This window comes from Schistocerca serialis, chromosome 1 (genome assembly GCF_023864345.2).
Source record: "Schistocerca serialis cubense isolate TAMUIC-IGC-003099 chromosome 1, iqSchSeri2.2, whole genome shotgun sequence".
NCBI lineage: Eukaryota > Metazoa > Arthropoda > Insecta > Orthoptera > Acrididae > Schistocerca > Schistocerca serialis.
Window position 1 is genome coordinate 787,301,972 of NC_064638.1, and position 27,416 is coordinate 787,329,387.

The window sequence follows — 27,416 nt, forward strand, 5'->3', positions numbered from 1 at the left end:
ATCTGCTCGATACAATTTGAAACGAGGCTCGTCCGACATACTTGCTGTCATCGACAGTACAATATCGGTGTTGATCGTCCCAGACGAGGCGTAAAGTTTTGTGTCGTGCAGTCATCAAGGGTAAACGTGTGGGCCTTCCACTCCGAAAGCCCATATCGATGGCGTTCCGTTGAATGGTTTGCACGCTGACATTTGTTGGTGGCTCAGCACTGAAATCAGCCCCAATTTGCGGTAAGGTTGCCTTTCTGTCAAGTTGAACGGTTCTCCTCAGTCGTCGTTGGTCCCGTTTTTGCAGGATCTTTTTCTGGGCGGAGCAATGTCGAAAATTTGATGTTTTACCGGATTCCTGATATTTACGGTACACTCGTGAAGTGGTAGCACTTCATCGCTACCTCGGAGAGGCTGTGTCTCATCGCTCGTGCGCCGACTATAACACTACGTTCAAACTCAATTAAATCTTGATAATCTGCCATTGTAAGATCAGTAACCGATCTAACAACTGCACCAGACACTTAAATAGGCGTTGCCGTCCGCAGCTCCGTATTCTGCCTGTTTACTTACCTCTGCATTTGAATATGCACGCCTACATCAGTTTCTTAGGAGCTTCAGAGTATGTCTCTGCGCAATGCCATGCCGAATCTCCCAAATGTGACAGAAGGAACGCTCGCTGACGACGGACCACAGATCCTGGAAGGTGTTGAGGTGTGGTTCTTTGTTCTTTCGACGTGAAACATAATTGAAGCCGTCGGCAAGCAGGCAGTGTTCGTAGCGGCCGAGAAAGAGGGGAGCGATCTCCTCAGAGTAAAATCGCGCTCTTTCCCTTCTATGGCCAGAACCAGCTTACATATTTCAGTGCCCATCATAGTAAGCACCACACACCTCACGAATGACAGCCGAGCGAGGTGGCGCAGTGGTTAGCACACTGGACTCGCATTCGGAAGGACGACGGTTCCATCCCGACTCCGGCCATCCTGATTTAGGTTTTCCGTGATTTCCCTAAATCGCTTCAGGCAAATGCCGGGATGGTTCCTTTGAAAGGGCACGGCCGATTTCCTTCCCCATCCTTCCCTCACTCGAGCTTGCGTTCCGTCTCTAATGACCTCGTTGTCGACGGGACGTTAAACACTACTCTCCTCCTCTTCCTCGCGAATGACAACTGGGAGCCCTCCCCCGGAACATACGCGGTCACTCCGCGTCCACCGCGTCGTCGCAGGGAGAGGAGTAAGAGGCGTAACCTTCCACACACAGCTGCGCGGCCGAGAGCACCTTCCGAGGCAGCGCGACGTCAGTGTCGGAAAGTCAAATCACTCCCGGCAGGTGCTGGAGTTTTACCCAAGTGCTGTTGTTAATCGTATGCGTGAAGTTAGGCTGTGGGCCACGGCGTGCGGAGATCATACCGGCAGGCATAAGAACGGCGCCAGCGGTCAGCGCCGCGCGACGTGTGTCCTTGGAATCCACCGCTGCAGCCATACTTTTAATAGTCCATTGCGGACGCCTCAAATCCCTCCACGAATCCCGCGGCGTCCTCGACGTCGTCGGCGCCTCGTATGTGTCCATACGATTCACGGCAAACATCGACAACATCTGCAGAACAGATGGTTCAAATGGTTCAAATGGCTCTGAGCGCTATGGGACTAAACTTCTGAGGTCATCAGTCCCCTAGAACTTAGAACTACTTAAACCTAACTAACCTAGGGACATCACATACATCCATGCCCGAGGCAGAATTCGAACCTGTTACCGGAGCGGTCGCGCGGTTCACGACTGTAGCGCTTAGAAACGCCCGGCCACTCCGGCCGGCTCTGCAGAATAGCCGAGCCGCCAATGGAGCGGAGCTGTTCTTGGTCGGCCAAAGTAATATCGTTGTCCTTTCAATCTTAAGAAATCGCCGATTTTTCACCAGGGCTATCGGTCACAGAATCACGAATGGATGGCAAGGCATACCGGTTCGACGTACCGTTGCGCCACCTCTTGCGCTTCTAGGGTGGCAGCTGCTTGCGCACACGACCTTCAGTGTCTGAAGACGCGAGGCACTCTCGACGTTCGAGCTGTCACAGGAACGGTGAACAATGAAAGTTTCAACGAGACGTTCGACACGGGGTCGACAGGCTCGAATGTGGTAGGAGGAGGGAAGGTTGCAGGCGCTAGTGGAGTATCCCTCGGCATCTCACCTGGTGGCAGTTGAGTGACGTGCCTTTGTAGGCATTCCGAATGGCGATGCTCTTCCTTGCCGTACCCAGTGCAGGTCTTGGATTGACTGTCGTATATAACGACTGCGACATACCTGCACATGACAACGGAGGTCATTGGCGATCTGACGCACCCTATTTAAAAGGAAGTGCGTGTTGAACTGGACCCAACGTTCCGCAGTGATCCTGAAGCACTCCGCAGCGCCGAAAGCCGCAATGTCTTCTTCCGCTGTCAGTTCTAGGGTACGAACGCCCAAGTCCGCATGCGTCACTGTGACCGCGCCGACGTTCCCGTTAGCGTTACAAAACAGAAGGCCGCACAGAACATATTTCAATATTCTGTCACACGCCATATTGTCAAATACCTGACTAAGAATGGAAAGGTGTATGATAATTATTTCCGATGGCGGTATCGAGCCTCATCACGGAGGATGTGTTTTAACTCCATCACTGAAGGTCGTTTGTATTCATTATTAAAGGTGAATCGAAGTGTTGCTTTCCTAAAGCGTCGCAATCAAGTGGAGTCTTAAGTCCGTAAAGTAAACAAGGCAGGCTGGACGCGTCACAGACCGAAACACAGCGCGCGTCCGCACCGTTCACCGTCTAAAGCCAGACTGCCCCAGGCCACGTGTGCATGTGTAGAGGCCTTAATCTCCCTCATTTCCACGATTCCAACGCTAGATATACGACGGTGAAAGTAGAATAATCGCAAACCCTTCAGCTAACCGATTCACTAACTACACCTAAGAGAAATAACTACGTAACTTTTTTCCATGGTTTACATTTATGCTCCCTTTACTTTGTTGTTGTTCCGTCATACTCGGTAGACCACTCCGTTGCGATACGACCACTGCGTCTTTTATTTCGTACGGTATCTTCTGTAATGCATACTATATACAGATTCGAAACCCTGGAACAATACTCTAAAAACGGTCACACTATCGTCTTTTATGCAGTTTCCCTTATAGATACGTTATACTTTGCCAGAACCATTCCAGCTATTCGAAGACTTCTTTTCCCTTTTCCAGGCACTGAGTCTACGTGTAGACAACATTTAATAGCAAATCATCTACAGATCAATAAATGTTTATACGACATGACGTGATCTAGATGTTCGCAGTAACCTCGTAACCAGTTACTGTCAGGCTCTTTTTATTTGTTACCTTTATCCACAGCAGTTCCCTACCATCATACATCGACAATACTTGTGAAAGACTGCTTCGTTAGTGAACAGTCCTATCTGATGTAGCTTGATTCTTTCAGAGACGAAGACAGCAACCAGTCACAATTGATAATGCTATTTATTTCCTAAAATAGCGGTTACCCGGTTTGGAACGTACAGGTTCATCTTCAGACAGCTGTTCACACCAAGATGCACATTTGTTAAAGTTAACGTACATTTTTGGCTCTTTACTTCCCCTTGTGGTGAATGATTCTTGGGACGCTGGCACTCTACAGTGAAAAACGATGTTGGAAATGACTTAAACGTATCTGTTCTTCATAACGATCGAGAACAGTATAAACAAATCTTTAAGACTGAATAGTTTTATTTTATTTGAATTGAAAATTTCGCGACATTTTGTTGGTATGTTGTTGGCATGTATTCGCGAAATACTGTACAGTACAGTATATGTAGCACTAATTTGATTTTTATATATAACCATATTGCTCAAAGCACCACACACACACACACACACACACACACAAACACACACACACACACCAAAAATTTTGGTTACATGAGAAAATGTACAAAAAGATGGCGATACAACAAATAGAAGAGTACCAAAGGAACCCTCTCTCACAGATATTGCAATATAACATTGATTTCTTCGCAGAAAGTTTAGAAAGATGAAATGTTTCATTACATGCATTTAACGTTCATTGAGAATTAATTACAAATAAAGCCAACAAATGTAGCAACCATTTTGTTAGGAAATGTTACTTAAATGATATCATGTAAATACTGTGGTGTACAAAGGGAAGAAAATACTTAATGAGAAATAAAGAAATATTACGACCCTAGACATTATGGTAATATATGATACCTAGCTGGAAGTTTAAACAAATTTAACAATTGTATTAATGTGTAACCGAACAGGCTACTACATTTTAGGGTAGTGTTTATTTTGTTGTCGTGACTGCATATTGTTATCAAAGAAAGTAATTTTATTCATGTTTCAAATTGGAAAAAAGTCGAGCAGAATTTTTTAAGAAGGCTACATTGGACAAATCTGTCTGTTCAATGAGGAGATGATGATTGATTCTGATGTACATACACTTTTATCTCTTCAAGTAGATTCATAAGGCTACCTTTCTCAGAACGATGTAGTATTTTGATTTGGTTTTCAATGGTTTTCACTCCATGTTGGGCAAAAGCTGCACGCATTACAAATGCAGATTTTGATGGTTTGTTTAATCTGAATGGCATCTAAATGCTCTTTGTACCGAATCTCGAAGCTTCTCCCAGTTTTTCCTATATAGTGGTAGAGGCACTTTTGCCTACTGGATTCATATATACCCGATCTTTTGTATGGGGCTTGTTATTCCTTCAGTTATGAATACCTGCCAGCTGGAGTTCGTGGACTGTGTGGAAACATACATTCATATTTCTGTTTCTGAATAGATTCTTTATATATTTGGATATGACACTTAAGAAAGGAAGTGAGACATATTTTCTAGTGTTTTCTACTGTCTCTTGTGTTAACTGCAGAGGTGTCTGCAGTCAGGGTTTGTTGTCTGATGTTTTCAGGATTTTATGAGATAAAAGAAATTATTCAGGTAGTGAAGGGAGACGAAAATTTAATAGTCATGGGTGACTGGAAATCGAGAGTAGCAATAGGGAGAGAAGGAAACATATTAGGTGAATATGGATTGGGGGTAAGAAATGAAACTGGAAGCCATCTAGTAGAATTTTGCACAGAGGATAAATTAATCATAGCTAACACTTGGTTCAAGAATCATGAAGGAAGATTGTATACATGGAAGAATCCTGGAGATACTAAAAGGTGTCAGATAGATTATATAATGGTAAGACAGAGATTTAGGAACCAGGTTTTAAATTGTAAGACATTTCCAGGGCCAGATGTGGACTCTGACCACAATCTATTGGTTATTAACTGTAGATTAAAACTGAAGAAACTACAAAAATGTTTAAGGAGATGGGACCTGGATAAACTGAAAGAACCAGAGGTTGTAGAGAGTTTCAGGGAGAGCATAAGGGAACAATTGGCAGGAATTGGGGAAAGAAATACAGTAGAAGAAGAATGGATAGCTTTGAGGGATGAAATAGTGAAAGCAGCAGAGGATCAAGTAGGCAAAAAGACGAGGGCTGGTAGAAATCCTTGGGTAACAGAAGAAATATTGAATTTAATTGATGAAAGGAGAAAATATAAAAATGCAGTAAATCAGGCAGGCAAAAAGGAATACAAACGTCTCAAAAATGAGAGCGACAGAAAGTGCAAAACTGCTAAGCAGGGATGGCTAGAGGACAAATGTAAGGACGCAGAGGCTTATCTCATTAGGGGTAAGATAGATACTGCCTACAGGAAAATTAAAGAGACCTTTGGAGAAACGAGAACCACTAGTATGAATATCAAGAGCTCAGATGGAAACACAGTTCTAAGCAAAGAAGGGAAAGCAGAAAGGTGGGGGGAGTATATAGAGGGTCTATGCAAGGGCGATGTACTTGAGGACAATATTATGGAAATGGAAGAGGATGTAGATGGAGAGGGAATGGGAGATACGATACTGCGTGAAGAGTTTGACAGAGCACTGAAAGACGTAAGTTGAAACAAGGCCCCGGGAGCAGATAACGTTCCATTAAAACTACTGCCGGCCTTGGGAGAGCCAGTCAAGACAAAACTCTACCATCTGGTGAGCAAGATGTATGAGACTTCAAGAAGAATATAATAATCCCAACCCCAAAGAAAGCAGGTGTTGACAGATGTCAAAATTACCGAACTATTAGAATGAGATTTTCACTCTGCAGCGGAGTGTGCGCTGATATGAAACTTCCTGGCAGATTAAAACTGTGTGCCCGACCGAGACTCGAACTCGGGACCTTTGCCTTTCGCGGGCAAGTGCTCTACCAACTGAGCTACCGAAGCACGACGAAGTTTGGAAGGTAGGAGACGAGGTACTGGCAGAAGTAAAGCTGTGAGTACCGGGCGTGAGTCGTGCTTCGGTAGCTCAGTTGGTAGAGCACTTGCCCGCGAAAGGCAAAGGTCCCGAGTTCGAGTCTCGGTCGGGCACACATTTTTAATCTGCCAGGAAGTTTCTTACCGAACTATTAGTTTAATAAGTCACAGCTGCAAAATACTGACGCGAATTCTTTACAGACGAATGGAAAAACTAGTGGAAGTCGACCTCGGGGAAGGTTTGGATTCTGTAGAAATGTTGGAACACGTTAGGCAATACTGACCTTACGCCTTATCTTAGAAGAAAGATTAAGGAAAGGCAGGCCTACGTTTCTAGCATTTGTAGACTTAGAGAAAGCTTTTGACAATGTTGACTGGAATACTCTCTTTCAAATTCTAAATGTGGCAGGGGTAAAATACAGGGAGCGAAAGGCTATTTGCAATTTTTACAGAAACCATATGGCAGTTATAAGAGTCGAGGGGCATGAAACGGAAGCAGTGGCTGGGAAGGGAGTGAGACAGGGTTCTAGCCTCTCCCCGATGTTATTCAATCCGTATATTGAGCAAGCAGTAAAGGAAACAAAAGAAAAATTCGGAGAAGGTATTAAAATCTATGGAGAAGAAATAGAAACTTTGAGGTTCGCCGATGACATTGTAATTCTGTCAGAGACAGCAAAGGACTTGGAAGAGCAGTTGAACGCAATGGACAGTGTCTTGAAAGGAGGATATGATTAACATCAACAAAAGCAAAACGAGGTTTATTGAATGTAGTCGAATTAAGTCGTATGATGCTGAGGGAATTAGATTAGGAAATGAGACGCCTAAAATAGTGAATGAGTTTTGCTATTTGGGGAGCAAAATAACTGATGATGGTCGAAGTAGAGAGGATATAAAATGTAGACTGGCAATGGGAAGGAAAGCGTTTCTGAAGAAGAGACATTTGTTAACGTCGAGTATAGATTTAAGTGTCAGGAAGTCGTTTCTGAAAGATATTTGTACGGATTGTAGCCATATATGGAAGTGAAACATGGACGATAATTAGTTTGGACAGGAAGAGAATAGAAGCTTTCGAAATGTGGTGCTACAGAAGAATGCTGAAGTTTAGATGGGTAGATCACGTAACTAATGAGGAGGTATTGAATAGAATAGAGGAGAAGAGGAATTTGTGGCACAACTTGACAAAAAGAAGGGACCGGTTGTTAGGGCACGTTCTGAGGCATCAAGTTGTCACAAATTTAGCATTGGAGGGCTGCGTGGAGGGTAAAAATCGTATAGGGAGACCAAGAGATGAATACATTAAGCAGATTCAGAAGGATGTAGGTTTCAGTAAGTACTGGGAGATGAAGAGGCTTGCACAGGATAGAATAGCATGGAGAGCTACATCAAACCAGTCTCAGGACTGAAGACCACAACAACAACAACATATCTTCTTTGAAAGAACAACCTATTTTTCACACAACCATGGCCTCAAAATGTCAATTTTCGACCAAACGTAATCTTTACTGATACTGACAAATTTTTACGTATTTTGAGAACATCAGAGATCCTATTACGCTTCTTTAGGGCAGACTGTTGAATTATGTACTTGGAAATACTAACTTAGCCATTACAGTAACCTATTTTCTACTTTGAATAGTGTCTTCCTGTTTACAGGGTCACTACTTCAGTTATTACAATTACTTTGTTTCATCATTCTCTTTTTTATCTTTACCTAGCTTGGTCTATGTTCTTTTCAAATTTTTGTAAGTGTTGATACTTCAGTAGGCATTTCTTTTGGAGATGTGTACAAAGCAAAAATGTATACATTGCCTTTTTAAAAGATATCATTGTTTTTTTCGAGTGTTAGAATTATTTATGTATCACGTCTGTGGCTGCACCTTCCTCCTTTGCTAGTTATCAAGCAAAATAAACTGTAAAAAATGTGCTGTATCGCAATTCCAAACTTGCAAATATCTAATAACGTATATATGACTTTTTAAAGTTTTTGTATGTCTTAAAGCACGCAATTTGTGGTAGTATTCCTCTTGAAAAAAGCAAAGTTTGAATTTGAACAGTCAAAAACGATAAAGATATTTGATAAAGGTTTAATCTGATTGTCAGCAGCGCCCAATAACGGGTAATGAATATAGGTATATTGGCGTTCTAGGTCTTATAACGTTAGAGAAATCACAGCTTACGCACAAAATACGCAGCTGTATCACCTAGATAAGATTCAAGTTGATTTTTTCTTATTGCAATTTTGTAATACAATAACATGTTTCCAGGGAGATGCTGGAGGACCTCTGTATGTGAACGAGCAGCTTGTGGGTCTACTCTCATTCGCTCTCGACTGTGCTGGCCTCTTACCGCCGGGAGTTTACACCAGAGTTCCCGTGTTTGTCGACTGACAAAACGCTTTTCAATGGCTGTGTGCATCTATTGCGTAACGCTGTCTAACGCGGGTGACCTTGAAACGGACTTAGTCGCTGCACGAGGCGCCGCGGCGGATCGCGCTAGAGTTTTAACTAAGCGCGATCCGCTGGAAAAGTCAGCTTCCGGTGCCGCCATTGCTCTACTGAGCGGCGTTACTTCCTGCCACGCCTGGATAAGCTTATCAGTATGACGTCATGGGACTGTATATCTCTCTCGTGAGGCAACAGCATGCTCATTCGACTCGAGGCAGCCGCACGAAGCACGCAGCCATGCCTTACCGTCGGAGAAGATACTACAGGAGGCAAAGAATGCCAATATATAAAACCGTGGACACCTTCAGTTTTGTTCCAAATAATGTTGTTCAAACAGTAAAGGAGAAATATGTAATATGAATTGAAGAGGCATTTTATTTATATCGTTTTTCATTTCCTGTTGCAATAATTAAAAACATCTTTGAATTTCATGTCATTGCAATCATTTTTCAATTTGGTTTTACATTATATTGTACTAACTACACTACCATGTCACATCTTTTTCTTTCGTAATTTGTATGAGATTATATGGCTTATAGGAATTCCTGGGCGGTTCCTTGCTGTTTCGGGGAAACTGTCCGGAGTCTATCCCAGGTAAGTCTGTGTTGTGGAGAATGACAGTCTGAGAAGAAGGATACTTCCGTGACTGGATGGTATACTCTACATTGGAGTATATACTGGTAGACTGAAGCTTTATGGCATAGTGGAGAGTACAGTGGCAGACTGAAACTTTGGAGAGGAGAGAGCTTGGATAATTCAGACAGTAGAGCTCCATTGCGAAATCCAGCCGAAGTTGAAGTTGCTGTAAGTTACGTTAAAACATATAAGTTTTTCGCAGAGTGGGAGCCACATTCTGGCACAATCATGTGTGGAGCACAATGGGCGAAGCCTGTGGTGACCATGACGGAGGAGATATATCGACCTTTCTCGCAGATTAAAGAAACGTCAGCTATACTGAGAGCCGTATATAGTTACTGTTACCAGGGCACTGAAGTAACTGAATTTGTATGTGTGTTAACAGTTTTCGAGGACCATGTGCTTTCCTTCAGCAAGTTGCACTGTATACGGTGTATTCCTGTTGGTTAACAGCAGAAACTCTTTCGTCACCTTTACGGGTGTCATTGAAAGTGATGTCAGCTACAGACTTAAACTTCACAGTTAGCGTAATATTGGGTTCGAGAAAAGATGCAAATAACAGTTATAAATTGCTATCTAGATGACGAACAAACTAAAATGGCATTCGATTCAAAATAAATGTAAATCTGAGGTATTTTACCTTCTGAGAGTTAAGAGTGTAGTAGTGTAGTGCACAGTTACTGAATTTCAACACACAACTTTTACGCTCCATAAGCTTCTGAGGACGCTAGGAAGTGACTGTATGAGGTAGGCAGTTAGCCCAGCATATGAAAGAGTTGTTTTTGCAGAACTGGTTGTTATGTATGCCCTACTCTCTGCACAAGGGCGTCTCCACTCGTTCCTTACATTCATTAGAACTGTCCCTAAAAATGAGGATTGCCCTTAACGATACAGCTCGACATTTCCATACCGCTGTGTTTCGTTAGTTGCATGGGCGGTATAATTCATAATGAATGGACAGAGGGTTACCTGTATTTTTGTCTCCTAGGCTTCACGGAATTTTCGTATGAGATCATTTAAAAGACATAGTTTACACAGTTGATGTTTAAACGCTGAAATAATTTATTTTATATGACTGAAATAAGCTTTTACATTCTCTTCAGTACGTTCAGAGCTGCAAAAAGACGTATTAAAAATATTGAAAAGATAACCCTGTACTATTTTGTAACACTTGTAGCACTTGAATTTAATATCAATAACTTCTGGGAATATGTTAAAGATTTCTACAACCTTTACGTCAATTTTAAACGTTCATACGAGACCTACAAGAACAGATTATGCATGCACTATGTGACTTCTGAATCCCTGAGAAGCTATAGAGAATGAGACAAACTTGAGAGGATGGATCAAGGGCAGCAGTGCGTTTCCTAGAGGTCACGTCATGTGCAAGAGAGAGACATGTCTCAAACAACCGGATGCTCTTCCATGTGTTCTGTTCAACGTCATCTTAGGGAATGTAGGCAACAGTAGTGGGCGGGAGTACAGATGGATAATAACTTCCGTTATCTCGCATATGCAGAGGGTACAGTACTAGTAAGTGAATCAATCAGTGAGCTGAACGATATGTATCAAAAAAGGAATAACTATATATAGAAGGGAGTTCATGCAACTAGGAAGAAGACAAGAGCAGAAAGAACTCCTTGAAATAAATTGCACGAGGTTCCAGAGAGAGTTCACCATTTCTAATACTTGGGATTTTGGCTTACCAGTGACAACAGCACAGAAACGGACATCATGGAAAGAATAGGAGTGCGAGTGGAATACATGTATTCCCTCAGGGAGACGCTCTGCTCAAAATCAATTTCAGCGAACAGTAAGATAACAAAATATAACACAGTAATACATCCAGCAGTCATGTATGGTTCAGAAACCTGGAGCATAACTAAACAAGAAAGTGAAAACCATTAATATTTGAAAGATGAGTAATGAGAAAGATACGGGAACTGATCATAGGTGAAGTCTACAGTAGGAAGGATTGCAAAATATGTGTAAATGAAAAGGGATGAACGGACCAGATCTGCAAAAGATCTTGTAAAACACAGAGCTGCACAACACAGAAACAATGACGAAATGTAAGACACAACATACCAACAGCCTACACACAAAACAAAATGCCACATACTCACCTATTACTTCACAGGAAAACAAAACATTTTAAAGAAATAGGGATTTCAAATAGGATACAGAACAGATAATACATCACAAATAAAATCTCAGAACACACGAAACACTCACACACAAATGCAACAGAATAGGCACATAAAAACGTACATGTAACACTTGTCAGTCAGCATACATAGGATGAACAGGCAGCACTTTAAAGCAAGTGTTCAGAACACCGGAAAGCTCTAAAAACTGTTCCCGTGGCAAGCTCGCTGATATCCTATCACCGTAACCATCACTCAAATAATATACAAACAGATTTAAAAATATGAAAACCCAGCCACAGTCTTGAGCATGAACTTACGACACAAGAAATGTCCCACATAGAGAAGGCGTTGGCAGAAGGAAATCTGATTACAAAGGACTATACCACACTACACAGTAGCACACTATTTGACACACTGAAAACTCTTTGAAGAAAGGAAGACAATAACAGCAAAACACACACACACACACACACACACACACACATTCGGAAAGAGAGAGGGAGAAGGTAAACAAAGTAGTGTTTGTGAGTGCTTCTCAACAAGATATGGGAACCCAAATGGGAAAAGATTTGAGAAAGCTAAAGTAAGTAATATCAAACATAGTCACGAAATATCTTTGCACAACAAAATTCCTTTAGGTATAAGATCACTTGTTAACTCGCCAGACAAATTCGCATTAACGTCAGTTAGCTGCAGATGACAAGCTATCAGTACCTGATGATGTACAGAGGTTCCAGCGTATCCTACAGTGTAAAAGAAAGTACTAAGAACAATGACAAACGATAGATTAATTATCACTTAAAATATGTTCACATCTTACAGACTTGAATAAGGAAAACCCACTGACGATGGCTCAAAAGTGCTGAAACATGTTTGGGTTTGTGTGAGAAAACTGTGTTTTACGTAACAGACGCACCTCAAGTTCATTAATTTTATGTTCAAATGCTATCAATCTATGAGCAAAAAATTAAATTGATGAACAAGTGATAGTCTTGAAAATGCACCGACTGTTGTTTTTGCAGCCACAGCCCAAAAACTTTCAAACAAACTATTACAGGCGACATGGAAATTTGCCGACCTAAGATTATCTGCAAGAGCGTGTTTGAACAACACATACAGTGCTTAGATCGTGATCACGTAACGATGGGAAGATTTTCATATCCTGTCTGTGACAAAATAGACTTGTATTATACATAATAAATGGGAATCAACAGTAGTAGAGTACACCGAGGCTGAATTACAACAACTGAAAAGTACAACATGGTACTGACGTTTCCAGATACTGTGTGTCACCTAAGCGACTTTAGAGAAACATTTAAGTCTAACATAAGCACGCACGCAATATTGCTGGCATATGAAAGAAATTTTGTCTACTTTTTAAGCACACACACAGTCACGAACATAAGGATACATAGCTAATTTTGAGGTGTAGTGAAGTTCACCACAGGCGTATACAACTGTAACTGCTTCAATACTAGTTCTGCTCCATTCATTGTCTCTGACACACCAAGCTCAACAACCTCGAATATTGTGCTTGCAATTTTTCTGTTAGTCGAGCACCACCCCTTAGAAACATTAGACGAAATTATTGCATGACAGTTTTCTAAATAGGTTTGCATACTAGTGTGCTTACCGGTTAATTGGGAAAAAATTCTGTGAATGTATGGAAAATATTTTCATCTTGTCCTGTTGGTCTTATAAGAACAAATAACAACGAAACATTATGTGAAAAATGTTTAAGTCTAACATAAGCACACACATAATATTACGGGGATATGGAAGAAATTTTGGCTACTTGTTTAAGCACACACACAATCACGAACATAAGGATACATAGATAATGTTTCACAAGTTGACCAACAGCCTGCAATGTTACCAGATTTCCGATATTCATATGACATTGCTAGACCTAAACACTACTCCTAGGCACAACCCTCTGACGTCACAATGCAAGATGATAGATGTATACCAACTGTTCTAAATTTTGAATGACGATAATTTAAAAAAAAGGTAGGTAATCCAAAAAAGTCAAGATGCCCATTTGTACTAAAAATGTCAGAAAATGTTTTATATCTTGATATTGTCTTTGAAGTTGTGGATGAATTTGTTAATTTAGAGAGGCAATCTGTTATAGAGAGATATAACAAGAAAACTGAAAGGCTTAAAACAGTGCTCTGCTTTTAGAGATACTGATCCTGATTCTAAATTTTACGATAGGTTGGCAAATTTAACTGATATTTTGTTTTACACTGAGGAGGTCTGAATGCTTGAAAAAGGTCTTATGTACAATTTATGTCCTAATTTTAGTGACAAGAATCTGATGAGAATGATAGTTAGTACAAAGATGGCAACGGATCATACTGATAGCTCCCTTGCAAAAAGAAACTTCATTTCTAGTAAGGTGGCTAAATTCACACAACACCACTTAAAGAATAACAAGAGGACTGAAATTTATGGTTTTGAATACAATATGGAAAAAATTAACTCTAAACTAGTGGAAAACAAGGCTGATAAAAGAAATTCTCTTGGTGTCATGTATACAGATGGTTTATATTAGCAAAACATATAAATTCTTTGAAGCTACTAACATTACAAATTTAGATGGTGATCACACAGACTGTCTCCAAAGAACCCTAAGAGCTAAAATAAATAATATTTAGTATCTGTTAGTGAAAAATGTAAAAAGAGATTTCTGGTAATGAAACATAAATCACCATAGCTTAGATGTCAACCCAAGATACACAAGAATGATATTCCATTAAGCCCCATTGTTAATTTTATTAATAGCCCAGGGTGTTTAATTTGTGAGAGACTTAACTGTGTCATCAACAATAACCATGCATTCCAATAAAAATGCAGTATTAAGAATACCAGTGAAGTAATAGATTTTTTAATAATACTGAAATCACTGAAAATACTACACTATGCCCTTTTGATGTGATTAACTTGTATACAAATATATCAGTTGAAGAATCCATTGAGATAGTCAGCCAAAATGTTTTACCTTATAAAGAGTCAAATGTTCCACAGATTATTGAGTTTATTGAACTTTTAACTGTTCTTTTATCTCAGAATTATTTTTTCCATAATGATGAATAATTTAAGTAACAAACTGCGCTTGCAATGGGTTGTTGCTTAGCTAGCACTTTTGCCAACATTTTTCTTGATAATATGGAGTGTAAATTACTTAGTAGCAATGTTAAGGTGGCAAATATAATTGTTATAAAAGGGGACCATAATTATGTCAAAGCTTGCTCGATGTTCTGTGTGTGAAATCTTATGGGACTTAACTGCTAAGGTCACCAGTCCCTAGGCTTACACACTACTTAACCTAAATTATCCTAAGGACAAGCACACACACCCATGCCCGATGGGGAACTCTAACATCTGCCGGGACCAGCTGCAAAGTTAATGAGTGCACTCAGTGTTTTTAATGATATGCATCCATCCTTGGAGTTGAAAGCGGAAACCGAAGACAACATCGGAATAATTTATTTACATTTAAGAGTGGAAAAGTACAATAGCAAACATCAATTTAACATATACAGAAACCCTACAACAACTGATGTAATAATTAACGATCAGTCATGCCCATTAACATATAAACACGCCTTTTTCAACTCTATTCTGGACAGAGTTGTTAGATTGCCAATGTCTGATCAAAACGTAAAAAAAGAACTAAATACCCTAAAATGTATTAAAATAAAAAATGGTTATAGTGCTGAGTTATTACAGAATTTATATTTCAAAAAATCAAAGCTAAAGAGACATCATATAGGGAAGAAATCACTTTGTAAAGATAAAATATTGGCCTAATTTGAGATTAGCTGCTGTTCCATATTCTGGTAAAGTATCTGATTAAAATAAAATATTTATATAAAGAGTAATGCAATAATTTCATTTCAAATTGGAGATAATTTAGGGCAAAATTACACCACAGGATTCATCAAGAATCAGTTTACTATCAGTCAGGCAGATATAAAATCACTTGTTTGCAATGTGGTAAAATGTATGTTGTCCAAACAGGAAGGAAATTAAAAATTATATACATTATGCATATTTAATGAACATTCCTATCCAAGTAGTACATTTGCATTAAATATGCATTTAAGATCACACAGTCATACATTGGATAGGATTACTGATCAGATGGAGATATTGCATAAAGCTGAAAAGAGTGTGATTATGGACCTTCTTCAAGAAACAGAGACTTTTTCAAATGGAATTATTCCTCTAGAAGAACTTCTCAATAAGCAGGTGAAACTGAAAAAGCGAAGTTACTGAAACAATTTCATTTTAGTTTTAAATATTTGAGTTAACCTCCTTAATCTACAACTCTCCTCAATTATGCGCCCCCTTTTATTATTTTATTTGTAACGAGCCATTCCCCTAAATCCTAGCTTTTACCGACATTCTTCTTTTTCAGCCTACAGGGCTTCTTTCATTTATGTTTTACTTTGCTTTATTGTCATTCTGAAGGGCTATCCATTATATTCTATTTCTAATATTCTATATCTATATTATATTTCTAATGTTCATTTTTATTAATTTGTCTCATACTTAATAGATAAATATTACTTTACATATAATTGTGTATCCTGTGTCTTTTAATCATTTTTATTATATTTTTCATCACCCCAAATCAAAAGTTGTGGTTCTTTTATCCACAGTGTTTTATGGACAAATATTGCATTGTCCTTTTAACCCTTCACCTCCTTTCCTCACCAACCACTTTCCCATCACCCTTCATTTCATTTTCATTTTTTTTTACAGTTTATGTCTCATCTGCCAGTTTCTAAATTGATGTGATATAATATTGTTCTCTTTATAACTGACATTTGTTAACCATGTTCCTAACTTTTGGTTAGTATCATTATTAAATGTAAATATAGTCATAAATGGCTTTTGCTTTATTGCTCATTAACAGTGATCAAATTCTATATATTGGCATTTGTGTTATATTTTTATTTACTTTCTGCCAGATTGGCTATAATTATTATGTTCCCTGTTTCTATAATTTCTGTAAGTTCGATAGCTTTGCAGGTCCAATGTCCCTCTGTTCTATACTTTTGTAACTTTTTATGACTGTACTAATTTTTGAGATCATGACATCATGACTAAGTGTCATCACATATTTAATTCCTTTCACTTACTCATTTCTATAAACACCTCAACACCACCACAATATTGTATTATTTTCATAGTTATATTACTTTTACAGTAAATTTAATGTCAGGGTTAAGAGTTCCCACTTATTTCTCCTATTGTACCCCTAGTTTTGCCATTTAATTAAAACATATTGTCATGAAGTATGATTATTTCTCTGTTTTTTGATTTTATAACAAAGTATTGTTCTTCCTTCATAAATTTTTGTCTGTGAGCTAATTAGTCATTTTTATTTTGTCTTGTGACAATGTAATAATGTTGATGAATCTTTTTTAACCGATGTGTTAAGGTGTGGGTTCATACCACATCTCCATATTAATTTAAATATATATACTAAATGAAGATTTAATTTCATTTTCTGATTGTGTAGACATTCAGATGACATATTTTTCTAACTAAGTGACAGTTTTGGTGTGTGCCACGTTTCTTCATTAAAAAAATTGATTAGATTGACCCATATGCATGAAATTTTACATGTATTCCACCTACATATTCTACACTCCTTCTGTATTTTCCTTCAGTCCTACAACTTGTATGTCCTCCATATTAATTTAATTTAATGTGTATTTTCGTGAGATGTGTCTTGATTGATTTTAATTTCAATCTCTGTACATAGTGTAGTAAAATATTCTATATTCTTAAACTCATCAATTCTGATTTTATTGGTGTTTTTATATAATTTCAATCAAGCATAAAACTCTTAATACATCAATTTTGTAATTTGACTATCACAAAAGTATTTAAGGGCAGGTTCTTTGGATTCGATGGGGACTGTCACCCTTGACTTTGAAATTATTTGACTCGTATTGGTGTACATAAGATGTTGACCTTGCGCCAGTGTGCAACCATATTTTAAACTTGTCATAATTTTTAATTTTGCTTGGCAACTATGGTTTTCTATGGTAACTTATGTCCAAACATGTATGATATTTGCTACACCTGTGATAATTTTTCTGACTATTTTGATCGATTTAATGGTTTGTCCTGTTTTTTTATTATTTGGCTTGGCATTGTCATTTTATCCAATTGTGTACTTCGTACAGCTACCTTCGACGACGGTCAGAACATAAACTGGTAGCAAATTAAAACAACATCATTACAGACACCATAGTCTGCATGTTTCAAAATTTATGCAAGCTGTTGTCCATCGACCAAGCAAGATATTCTGTAGGAATGTGATGTGAGTAAGTTTGTTTACGTTTCGACATGAGAAAGTGCTTCAGTATATTTCCGGTGTGCATAAACCCTGTGTGCGAACCACTTTCACAGCGCTGCTTACAGCACATTCCGACATAGAACTGTTGCGAGAGAGAGAGTAGCTATTTCATGATCCCTAGGTCACTGTTCATCTCGGTGAAAACAGGCTCCAGTATCTTCAATGGGTCAAAAGCAATTTGTAGTGAATCATGTAAACACCTCACTCTATATATGTTTCTTATTGACATTGTATCGTTGTTGCGAATACATTAACGTTCTTTCGTCACCTGTATATTAGATTAAGGCACGGTGATAACACCGGTTCCCGTTATATCACTTAAGTTAAGCTCTTTCGAGCTAGGTTGACACCTGGATTGGTAACCGTTCGGCCGTGCCGTACACTATTGGCAAGCGGGGTGCACTCAGCCACCGTGACGCCAATTCAGGAGCTCCTTAATTGAAAAATAGCGGCTGCGTTCAAGAAAATCTCACAACGGTCAGGAAAGCCGGGTGCTGGTCTACATAACTGAGCTTTCCGAGGCCTGTTCGGACGGAATTTTGTTTGCATAAGATTACGTCTGTGGTGTATCTAAACATAAGTCAGAATTTGGAGATTTAAGAATAGTAGAAAGATAATTTAATTTCATAATGATTAATGAAAGTGTCTTCAAGGGATTCCGAGAGTCGATTCCACACGTTTTATACAAACAACTGTAACTCAAATTGTTTTACTCTCACTTCTTGGTAAAGACAGCCTTGAAATACTGGGTGAGGCACTAAAGTTAATTCGTAATGGATTTAAGTACAACTGATGATTGTCAGCATAGACTGACAACCCAGAACATTAATCGCCTGGTGGCATTGCGGGAAGATGACGCGATAATGACAGAATGTAAGTCGAGCAGAGATGGACTGGGGATCATTCTAGCGACGATATGGGTAGCTAATGGGCAAATACACTGACATAAGTGACTTAAACAAAGGGAAGATTGTTATTATCTGGAGCCTGTGAAAGAGTATCTCGAAAAAGGCGTAGCTGGTCAAATGTCCGCGTGTTACAGTCTTGAGCATTTGTAGAAAGTGTTAGAAGAGCGCTGAAAGTACCGCTAAACGTTAAATGGCTAGACGTCCGCAAATCTTCACAGAATTTCGGGTTCGGAGGCTTGTCTGCTCAGTAAAGTAGGATAGATGGCAACCTGTGGCATCTCCGGTGAAAGAATACAATGCCGATGCAGGTACGTGTTTTTCGGAGAACACCATTCAACGTATATTGTTGATCATTGGGCACTGCAGCAGACGATCCCTACATGTTCACATGTTCATTTTACTTAAGAACATCGTCAGTTAAGTCTAAGAAATTACATCGTCAGTTACATTTGCAGTGGGCTCGGGATAGCGGGATCGGGCAGTGGGTTAAGTAAACTTGTCACCTGGGTACATGAATCGTGTTTCATGTTAAACCAGGTCTATGGACATCTCCAAAAACGCCGTTATCGAGGTGAACGTTGGCTGTAAATGTGCATCGCGCCACGATTGTACTATGGGAGGCAGTCTGGCGCTCTTTCAAGAGACCTGTGGTAGTAACCGAAAACACGCTGACAGCTGCGGACAACCTGTATCCCTTCATGCTTCATAACTTCGCCGACGGTGACGTCGTCTTTCAGCAGTATAATTGCGTCTCAGAGCAAGAACCGCAATACAGTGGTTCGAGGAGTATCTAGTGAACTCACGTTGAAATCCTGGTCACCAAATTCGCCTGATGTAAAATCCTATGGAACTCATCTGCGTCGCTATTGGGCGCCATCACGAAATACACAAATCTGTGACCCGTAATTCGCGGGAATTACATGAGTTGTGCAAAGATATCTGGTCGCATATACCTCCGCAAACCTAGCAACAAACTGTAGCATCCGTGATACGAAGAACTGGTGATTTTGTGCATTCCAAAGATGGACCAACAAGCTATTAAGCAAGTCGTCATATGTTTTGTCTCGTCAGTGTATAACTGATACCGACAGTGAGTTACAACAGTTCACACGTGGTTAAAATTGAAGAAGAGAAGTAATGAATGTTGATCTGATCCTCACGCTATGCCTTTTATTACAGCCCCTCATTACGCATTGTTCTTCTGGTCTGGTAGGATGAAATATATGAGCGAAATGATTGTTCAGTAGCAGGGAAAAAAAAATTTCTTGTGAGTTTGGCGAGAAAAATGTTGACTTCGTAAGTGTTCACTGTTTTAGTTAGCTTTTTCTCCTTAAAAAATAGGTACACAATGAATCTCTGTTGAAGGTCTATGGCTAGTTTCAGGCAGTCCGTCACTTTTCCAGAGTTATAGTCGTGCCCCGAAATTTTAAAGAAGCTGTCGTGTATTAGTATCGAAAATTATTTGTGATTGTGTAGTTGACTATAAATGTTTGAACAGCAGTGGATTAATAAAAATGGTTTGTTAGTCCGAAAGTCATTTGCTGAAGTCCTTCTTAGCTGGTACTATTATTCTCGTAAAACTCTATTTCCAGCCTATTAGGAAGACACTTGCAATCATCGCGTGCTAGAAGCTCTGTCTTACGGTGAATAAGAGTGGTCTGACCTTGAACTTTATGACCTGATATGTAAACCTATCATGTTTAACAACCACTAAACGAAATAACAAGCAAGACTTTGTGGTCCTATTGATAATTACATGTTTACTTGCAGCTGCAACTCTGAGAGAATCCATGGTTATGAGTAACTAGAGTGAAAGAAACGGAAAGGAAACGGGATGGGGAAAAGATAGGAAGGAAATAATAACTTCGAGCCGCACAGGGCACTGCGGCAATGCCACGGCGGTAGGTGAAAGTCTGTACTGGACCGGGGCTCGGATGTTCTACTTTTCTTGAACGGTTGCACTAACTGTCCGGACATGCGTCCCGTCAGACCAAAATTCTAACTCCTGGCACGTCGCATCGCAACGTCGCTGCCCATTAGCCACCTACTCGCAGATTTCTGATTCTCATAGAAGTGCGGATGTTGGTTGTGCATCCGCACTGAAACTTTTTCAACAAACAGCAGTCACGTCTGTAAAATTATAGATATTAGAGATGTCCGGCAGAATATACAACACTCATATCTAGAATCCATGGTTTTTATTTTTGTGCATCCTCCAAGTCAGCTTTAGGGCATTGTGCAGTGCTGATGCAACTCCTGAAAATGGAGGCGATGTTTTGCGGAAACTATTAGTCTGCACATGCCAGACAACAATACTTTTTTCACAGGACCCCAGGTCAGCCATTATACTGGCTTGTAGGAAATGTGGTTTCCAAAGATTCTTTTTGTGTTTTGTACAGAGTTCCAAGTTAGCATAAGGTGTTCTAGTGGATTTAGGTTCCATATTTTAGATTTCCTTCTTATGCTCACAAGTCTTAAGGGGGATTGTTTCTCTGATATGGAAACGGTATCTCAGTAAACTCACATGCATCACAGCTTGTGTCCACAAAAATAGTTGCCATTGTATGTACAGAATTTTTATTTGGGTAAGAGCTCATTTAAGATGCATTCATAAGTTTTAAACATCGGAAAATAATTACACACATTTCTTTGGACATTCAGGAAATATACACGTAAGACTACTTCGTCACCAAACATGACAAGATTGCTATTACAGAACTTTTTTTTCCTCTTTACTGAAAGAGATTTCTAGAAAATTTCAGAAAAATCATTATTTTGCAGTCAAATAAAAGTTATTTCGTGTGGCTCAATGGTTTGGAGCACATCATTCAACTGGACGCCAATTTTTTTTCTCTATCTGTTTCTTCATCAGTTCTGTGCGACTGTCGCATTACATTCCTTACATTTCATCGATGAGAACTTCACTCAGTTTCCTTTAGGGTTGCCAGACCCTGGCCGAGCAGGCTGAGCTACAGTGCCGGCCGGGTTGTAGACTGGCGTTTTCCTAACTTACCCTAGTTACCCAACCATGGATAGGGGACTTACAGCTTAACATGGGATTCGAATCATGTTTCGATTACAAGCTACGTTTCGACAATCACCCAAGACTTAGGGAATAATCTGTTTCGGTGGTGACCTGAGAAACCAGACTTTAAGTTTGCAGTTAGTGCTGAAGGATATTATTTTTCAAAAGTACGTTTTCTTGAGAAGTTTGTTCCTCAGTTAAGGTGGTGAGACCTTGAGTAAAATTAAGAGGTAACGCGTCAGCTGGTAGTCGATCATTATACATTTTCGTTGATTATGATGCTATCTCATACTACGAGGGTTTAAAATATTTGGTTCAATCAATGCATCGTGAGTTACCAAGAGAAATTTCTATCTCTATGGCAGTTATTCCAGTTTAATTTACAGGTTTTACTACAGACAATATTTTTATTTCATTTTGGTATGCAGTTCGGAATAGCTGTGGCGGAACAGATACTCCATTCAGTTCTGTACTAGTTTCCTCCTACAAATGTAATACGTGATTTATTTATCTTCAGACTGGTGTCATATATTCGGACCTGCTTTTTGATTAGCAATGTTAGTATTTTAGTGCGATATTACTCTTTTAGGGAGTGACACACTTAGTCTTGCACTGAAGATAATGACTTAGTAATTGAAGTCGACATGCGATAACAGAAAACAGTTTCAAATTTATGCGACTAATGCAGTATTGTTCCTTACTAGCAATACTTGTTGTGCGGTCCTGATATACAGATTTCGTAACGGAATCCAATTTCAGTTCTAGCATGTCAATGAGCTTCCAGCTGAAAATGTGTCGGGAGACGCCCCGGACAGAGTTAGAATACAGACCTCAATTTCGCCTACGGTCCGACAACAAGGAGTGATAGTCAATTGGTTGTCTTTCGCGGCACCCTTACCGCACAGCAGTACGTCGACGATATCCTTCTTCCCGCTTTTCCCTTCATGGCAAGCTATCCTGTGCTTACCTTTCAGCAAAATAACGACCACCTGCACGCGGCATTTCCTAGTGCTTTTCTTTGTGCTTGCCAAGCTCTACCTTCACTAGCAAGGTCGCTGGGTATTTCCTCAGATCAGAAATATTGGAGTGTTATGGACAGGGACCTCCAACCATCTCGGGATCATGAGTACCTAATGCCCCAGTTGGGCAGAATTTGGCACGATATCCCTCAGAAGGATATCCAACAATTCTGCGGATCAGTCCCAAGCCGAATAACTGCTCGCATAAAGGCGAGAGTTGGACCAACGCCTTATTGAATTGCTCAATTTATGAAGCTCTTTCTCTTTAATGAACCACCCAACTTTTCTGAAGTTGTAAGTATTTGTTTGGCTGTACATGTTGAAACATCCCCTTTGAAAAATTAATGAATTACTGTGCTAATAAACCTCAACTTTATTTGATCTTCAAACAGCTGAGCAATACTGAACGTACTCAGACATTACTCTCTTTACTTATTCTGATCAACACTACAATGACACAAAATAAAAAAAAATAAAAAACTTTTAACATAGCTGCTAAGGTTCAGTGACCGCGTCAGAATTATATTGTAAGAAATAAGCCCTCGGTCACAAATATTAAGTCAAAATTGACCTGGTTTCGACGCTCCAATTTCTCTAAGACATATAACCCACGACCCTTCTTTTCGGTATGCAGAATATTGTTATCGTCTGTGACTTTAGGCACGTGTCCAGTAATTAAGAGATGATCGGCAAAGGATGAATATAGGGGACTGGTGCCGTTCTTTCTCAAAAGATGTTCTTTATATCTGATGGTGGAAGCACGTCCGGTTTGCCCTATACAATAGGAGGAGCAGGTATCGCAGATGATCTTATTCTGCATACCGAAAAGAAGGGGCGTAGGTTAGATGTCTTAGAGGAATTGGAAATTTTCAAACATCCCACTCGTCATGATGGCCTCATTCTCAACGAACAGCTGCAGCTGCGAAATAAAAACTTTTTGACTGTATAAAGCCGTTGCTTGATCTTTGATTCAGATTTCCTCATGCAGTTTACCGAAACGTTGTTTTCCTGTCACATCTTTGCTGTTTTCTTGTATGTCATAACTAACGTTTTTACGTTACAAAATGTATCTCTATTCAAAGCAGATAAATATGTAACTTCATCCTGTTATTATTAATGCTTACGTTATGCCTGAATCAGCTGCATCACAATTTCATGTATCTAACTTTGAATGTGCAGTAGCCTAGTTGTTTCTGCGGCTACTAGATGGGGCTCGTAGCAACACCATGTTTACTTGCCCACACTTTCTAAAGTGGGCACTTCAGTCTTGTTGCAACCCTTGTTCACAGTACGAGCAGCCCTTAGCGGCTCGCCATCTCACAAGTGTTCATGACGTCGCCTTTTCGGTTTAGACCTTTTTTAATATGTGACTTGTAAGTACTGCATCTTTTCGAGTCAGTACAGACTTTAATTTTATTAATGTATTATATACCTAATGTTTTAGTACAGTTAGTCTAATTCTGAAGACGACGCTCATAGTAGCGTCGAAACCAGATCAATTTTGACTTAATATTTGTGACCGAGGGCTTATTTGTTACAATATGACACACAATATTTTTAGCGCAACGCAAACTGACTTCCAAAGTCCCTACAAAAGAATGGCCCTGACTAACAATAACCTATACCTTTCATGAATCACTTACCTCACAAAAATCTTCGTTACTCGAACTACTGCAGTACAGAGAGCGCCACTACTGGCAGCTGAATAAAAGATTCTAACTACTGAAGGCACTAACTACTGATAGGCATAGTTAGCAAATGAAAGATTTTGATAGAGAACAAACAATGTATTTACCTTAATAATGTTCAAAATCATAATATATGTATCAGTTCATGATATCCAGTATTACAAATTAACTCTTTCTGGCGGACACACGTCCAGATCGCCCGCTCTTAAAATTCTGCCATCTCTCTCCCCACATCCACCACTGCTGGCGGCTCACCTCCAACTGCACAACGCTACGCGCTTTTCACATCCAACTGTCCAACACTACAATAGCAAATATCCCAACAATGCAGACCAGCCACAGACTGCACACAGCACAGTCAGTGATTTTCATATACGTGGTGTTACCAACATAAAAACCTAAACAGCCAATTTACGATGTATATCACTTCTATCGATATTCGTCACTTTCGATTAATTTCCTCGTGGTGCATCGCATTCTTTCTTTTTTGTCTTAGTGCGCAATTTCCATCGGAAAAAAATAAGCTGGCTTCATTAAGTGCCAAGAGGTTTCTGTGAAACAATCATCGAACTTTTCCGAATTGTAGCAGTATCGTGAAAGAAATAAAGAGCAACACTGCATCGATCGTGAGCATAATATCTGTGTCCTGGAGCCAGAATTGACTTAGGTAGTGTACAAAGCCTGTCGAGTTATAACCCAAAACATTATAACTGTTATCCACCACGAGACTGAATGCCGCGTGATGACGATGTGGGCACGTGATACAGTAAGGGAGGTACGTAAGCGAAGCAATGATGAACGGGGAATCATTTCAGTGAACGATACAAGCCGCAAGTGGGAAAATCCACTGACGTAAGCAACTTTGAAAACGGGAAGATTGTTATGGCACAGCGCCTATCAAATCGCTCCAAACACTATGGGACTTCACATCTGAGGCCTGCTTAAACCTAACCTAAGGACATCACACACATCCATGCCCGAGGCAGGATTCGAACTTGCGACCGTAGCAGCTGCGCGGTTCTGGACTGAAGCGCCTAGAACCTCTCGGCCATAGTGACCGGCTCCAGCGCCCAGGGAGAAGCATTTTAGAAACGGCGATGGTGGTCTTCTACTCGTGTGCTACTGTCGTAAGCATCTACTGTACGTGATAGAAGGGCGGTAAAACCACGAGCAGACAACAAGGTGTCAGACGTCCGCGTCACACCACACACGGTCGGAGGCTTGCCCACTCTGTATACAGGATAGGCGACAAACTGTACCGGATCTGACGCCAGAGTACAGTAGTACTACTGGGAGATGTGTTTTAGAGCCCATTGTTCAGTGCAGAATGTGTAACATGAGACTCGGAGGCAGACAATCCGTACATGTTCTCGACTTGATCCAACAGCATCGTCAATTACGATTGCAATGGGCACTTAGTCATCGAGACTTGACTGTGGATCAATTGAAACGTTTGCTTGATAGGATGAATCAGGTATCTTGTTACAACAGGTCGATGGTCTTATCCAGACTCATTGTCATCCAGACGAAGGGCTGCTCAGACATGAACTGCACCACCGAATCAGGGAACAGTATTACGCGATTGGTTTACATTGGACCTGTGATAGTAATCTGAAGCGCTATGACAGCTATGGAATAAATTACTATTGATGTGGAACCCCTGCATCCATTGAGCCGATCTGAGCTTCAGTCTGTCATGACGACCCTGGCATCTTTCAGCAGGTTAACTCTCCGTGTCATAAGGTCGGAATCGTGCTGCAGTGATTTGGGCTGCTTGATACTGAGCTTACACTGGTATCTTGACCAACTAATTCGCCTGATGGAAACTCAGTGCAAGACGTCTGCGATTCTATCGAGTGCTGGCTACGCGCCCAGAAACTACTTGCCTATAATTTAAGTGGAAGATGCTACACCTGTGTTTACATCTACCGCTACGTACTTTCGGAAAGCTATAGAGGATTTGTCGAAATCACTTCACGCATAATCGCTGGTGTATTGAACTGCGCAAGTGGCTTAACACGCTATTAAGCAGCTTATCATAATGTTATAGCTAACGGCGACCAGTTACCATGTGCTAATGTGCTGCAGCACATTGTAAATATCACACCAAAATTATGACATTTCTCTTCGAATGCGAAACGGGAATGTCACTAAAATTACGCCACTTCTTCTCGAATGCGTGCTGGTCTGAAAGTAAAGTGAAGGGTAACATGTTTTGTTGTGTTCTGCCTGTGATAATTAGAAGCTAGTGTCGAGTGCTGAAACTATGACCAGCTGCACTAAGATCAACTGAAAGAAGGGATGCAGCTGTCTGTTTTCAACTGCACATGTTCTGATATGGCTTCATACTTTCGAGCACTATGAGTGGTCGTAGTCACAGCACCAATTCAGTGTTTTTCTTTGCAAGTGCATGTAAGTTATTGTGCAAGCGTCGTATATGGGGAATCGTTGAGCAACAGTTTATTTAGCGGCGCCATGGGTGACAGTTCCGCCTTGTGCACAGAGCGAGCTGGTAATTGTCTACAAGTTTCCTCCATTGCAGCTCGCAAGTACGAGGGTCGTTCAGTAAGTAATGCACCATATTGTTTTCAAAAGCCGTTAATATATGTAGACAAATGTTCTTGTTGGTGCTTCACATCTGATGTTTGTTCTGTGCGCCTGTGAAGTTTCGAACTGTTCTGGCAGATGGCAGAGCAGTAGTACAGAGTCAAAATGGCATCTACATGCGACTCACTTTACAAGCAGCATGCTGTTATTGAATTCTTGTGTGGAGAAAAAGAAACCGTGGTGAGCATCCATAAACATTTGTGGGCAGTTATGGCGATGCTGCAGCTGA

General features: G+C 40.1%; 1 protein-coding gene across 1 annotated transcript in view; it reads left to right on the forward strand.

The window, feature by feature from the left end:
- The first annotated feature begins 1,149 nt into the window (after positions 1 to 1,149).
- Positions 1,150 to 27,416, forward strand: part of LOC126433333 (trypsin 3A1-like) — a 91,971-nt gene continuing 65,704 nt past the window's right edge. Inside the window, exon 1 of the mRNA XM_050090448.1 lies at positions 1,150 to 1,423. Coding sequence (XP_049946405.1) covers positions 1,150 to 1,423 — 274 coding nt within the window. The remainder of the gene's footprint in view (positions 1,424 to 27,416) is intronic.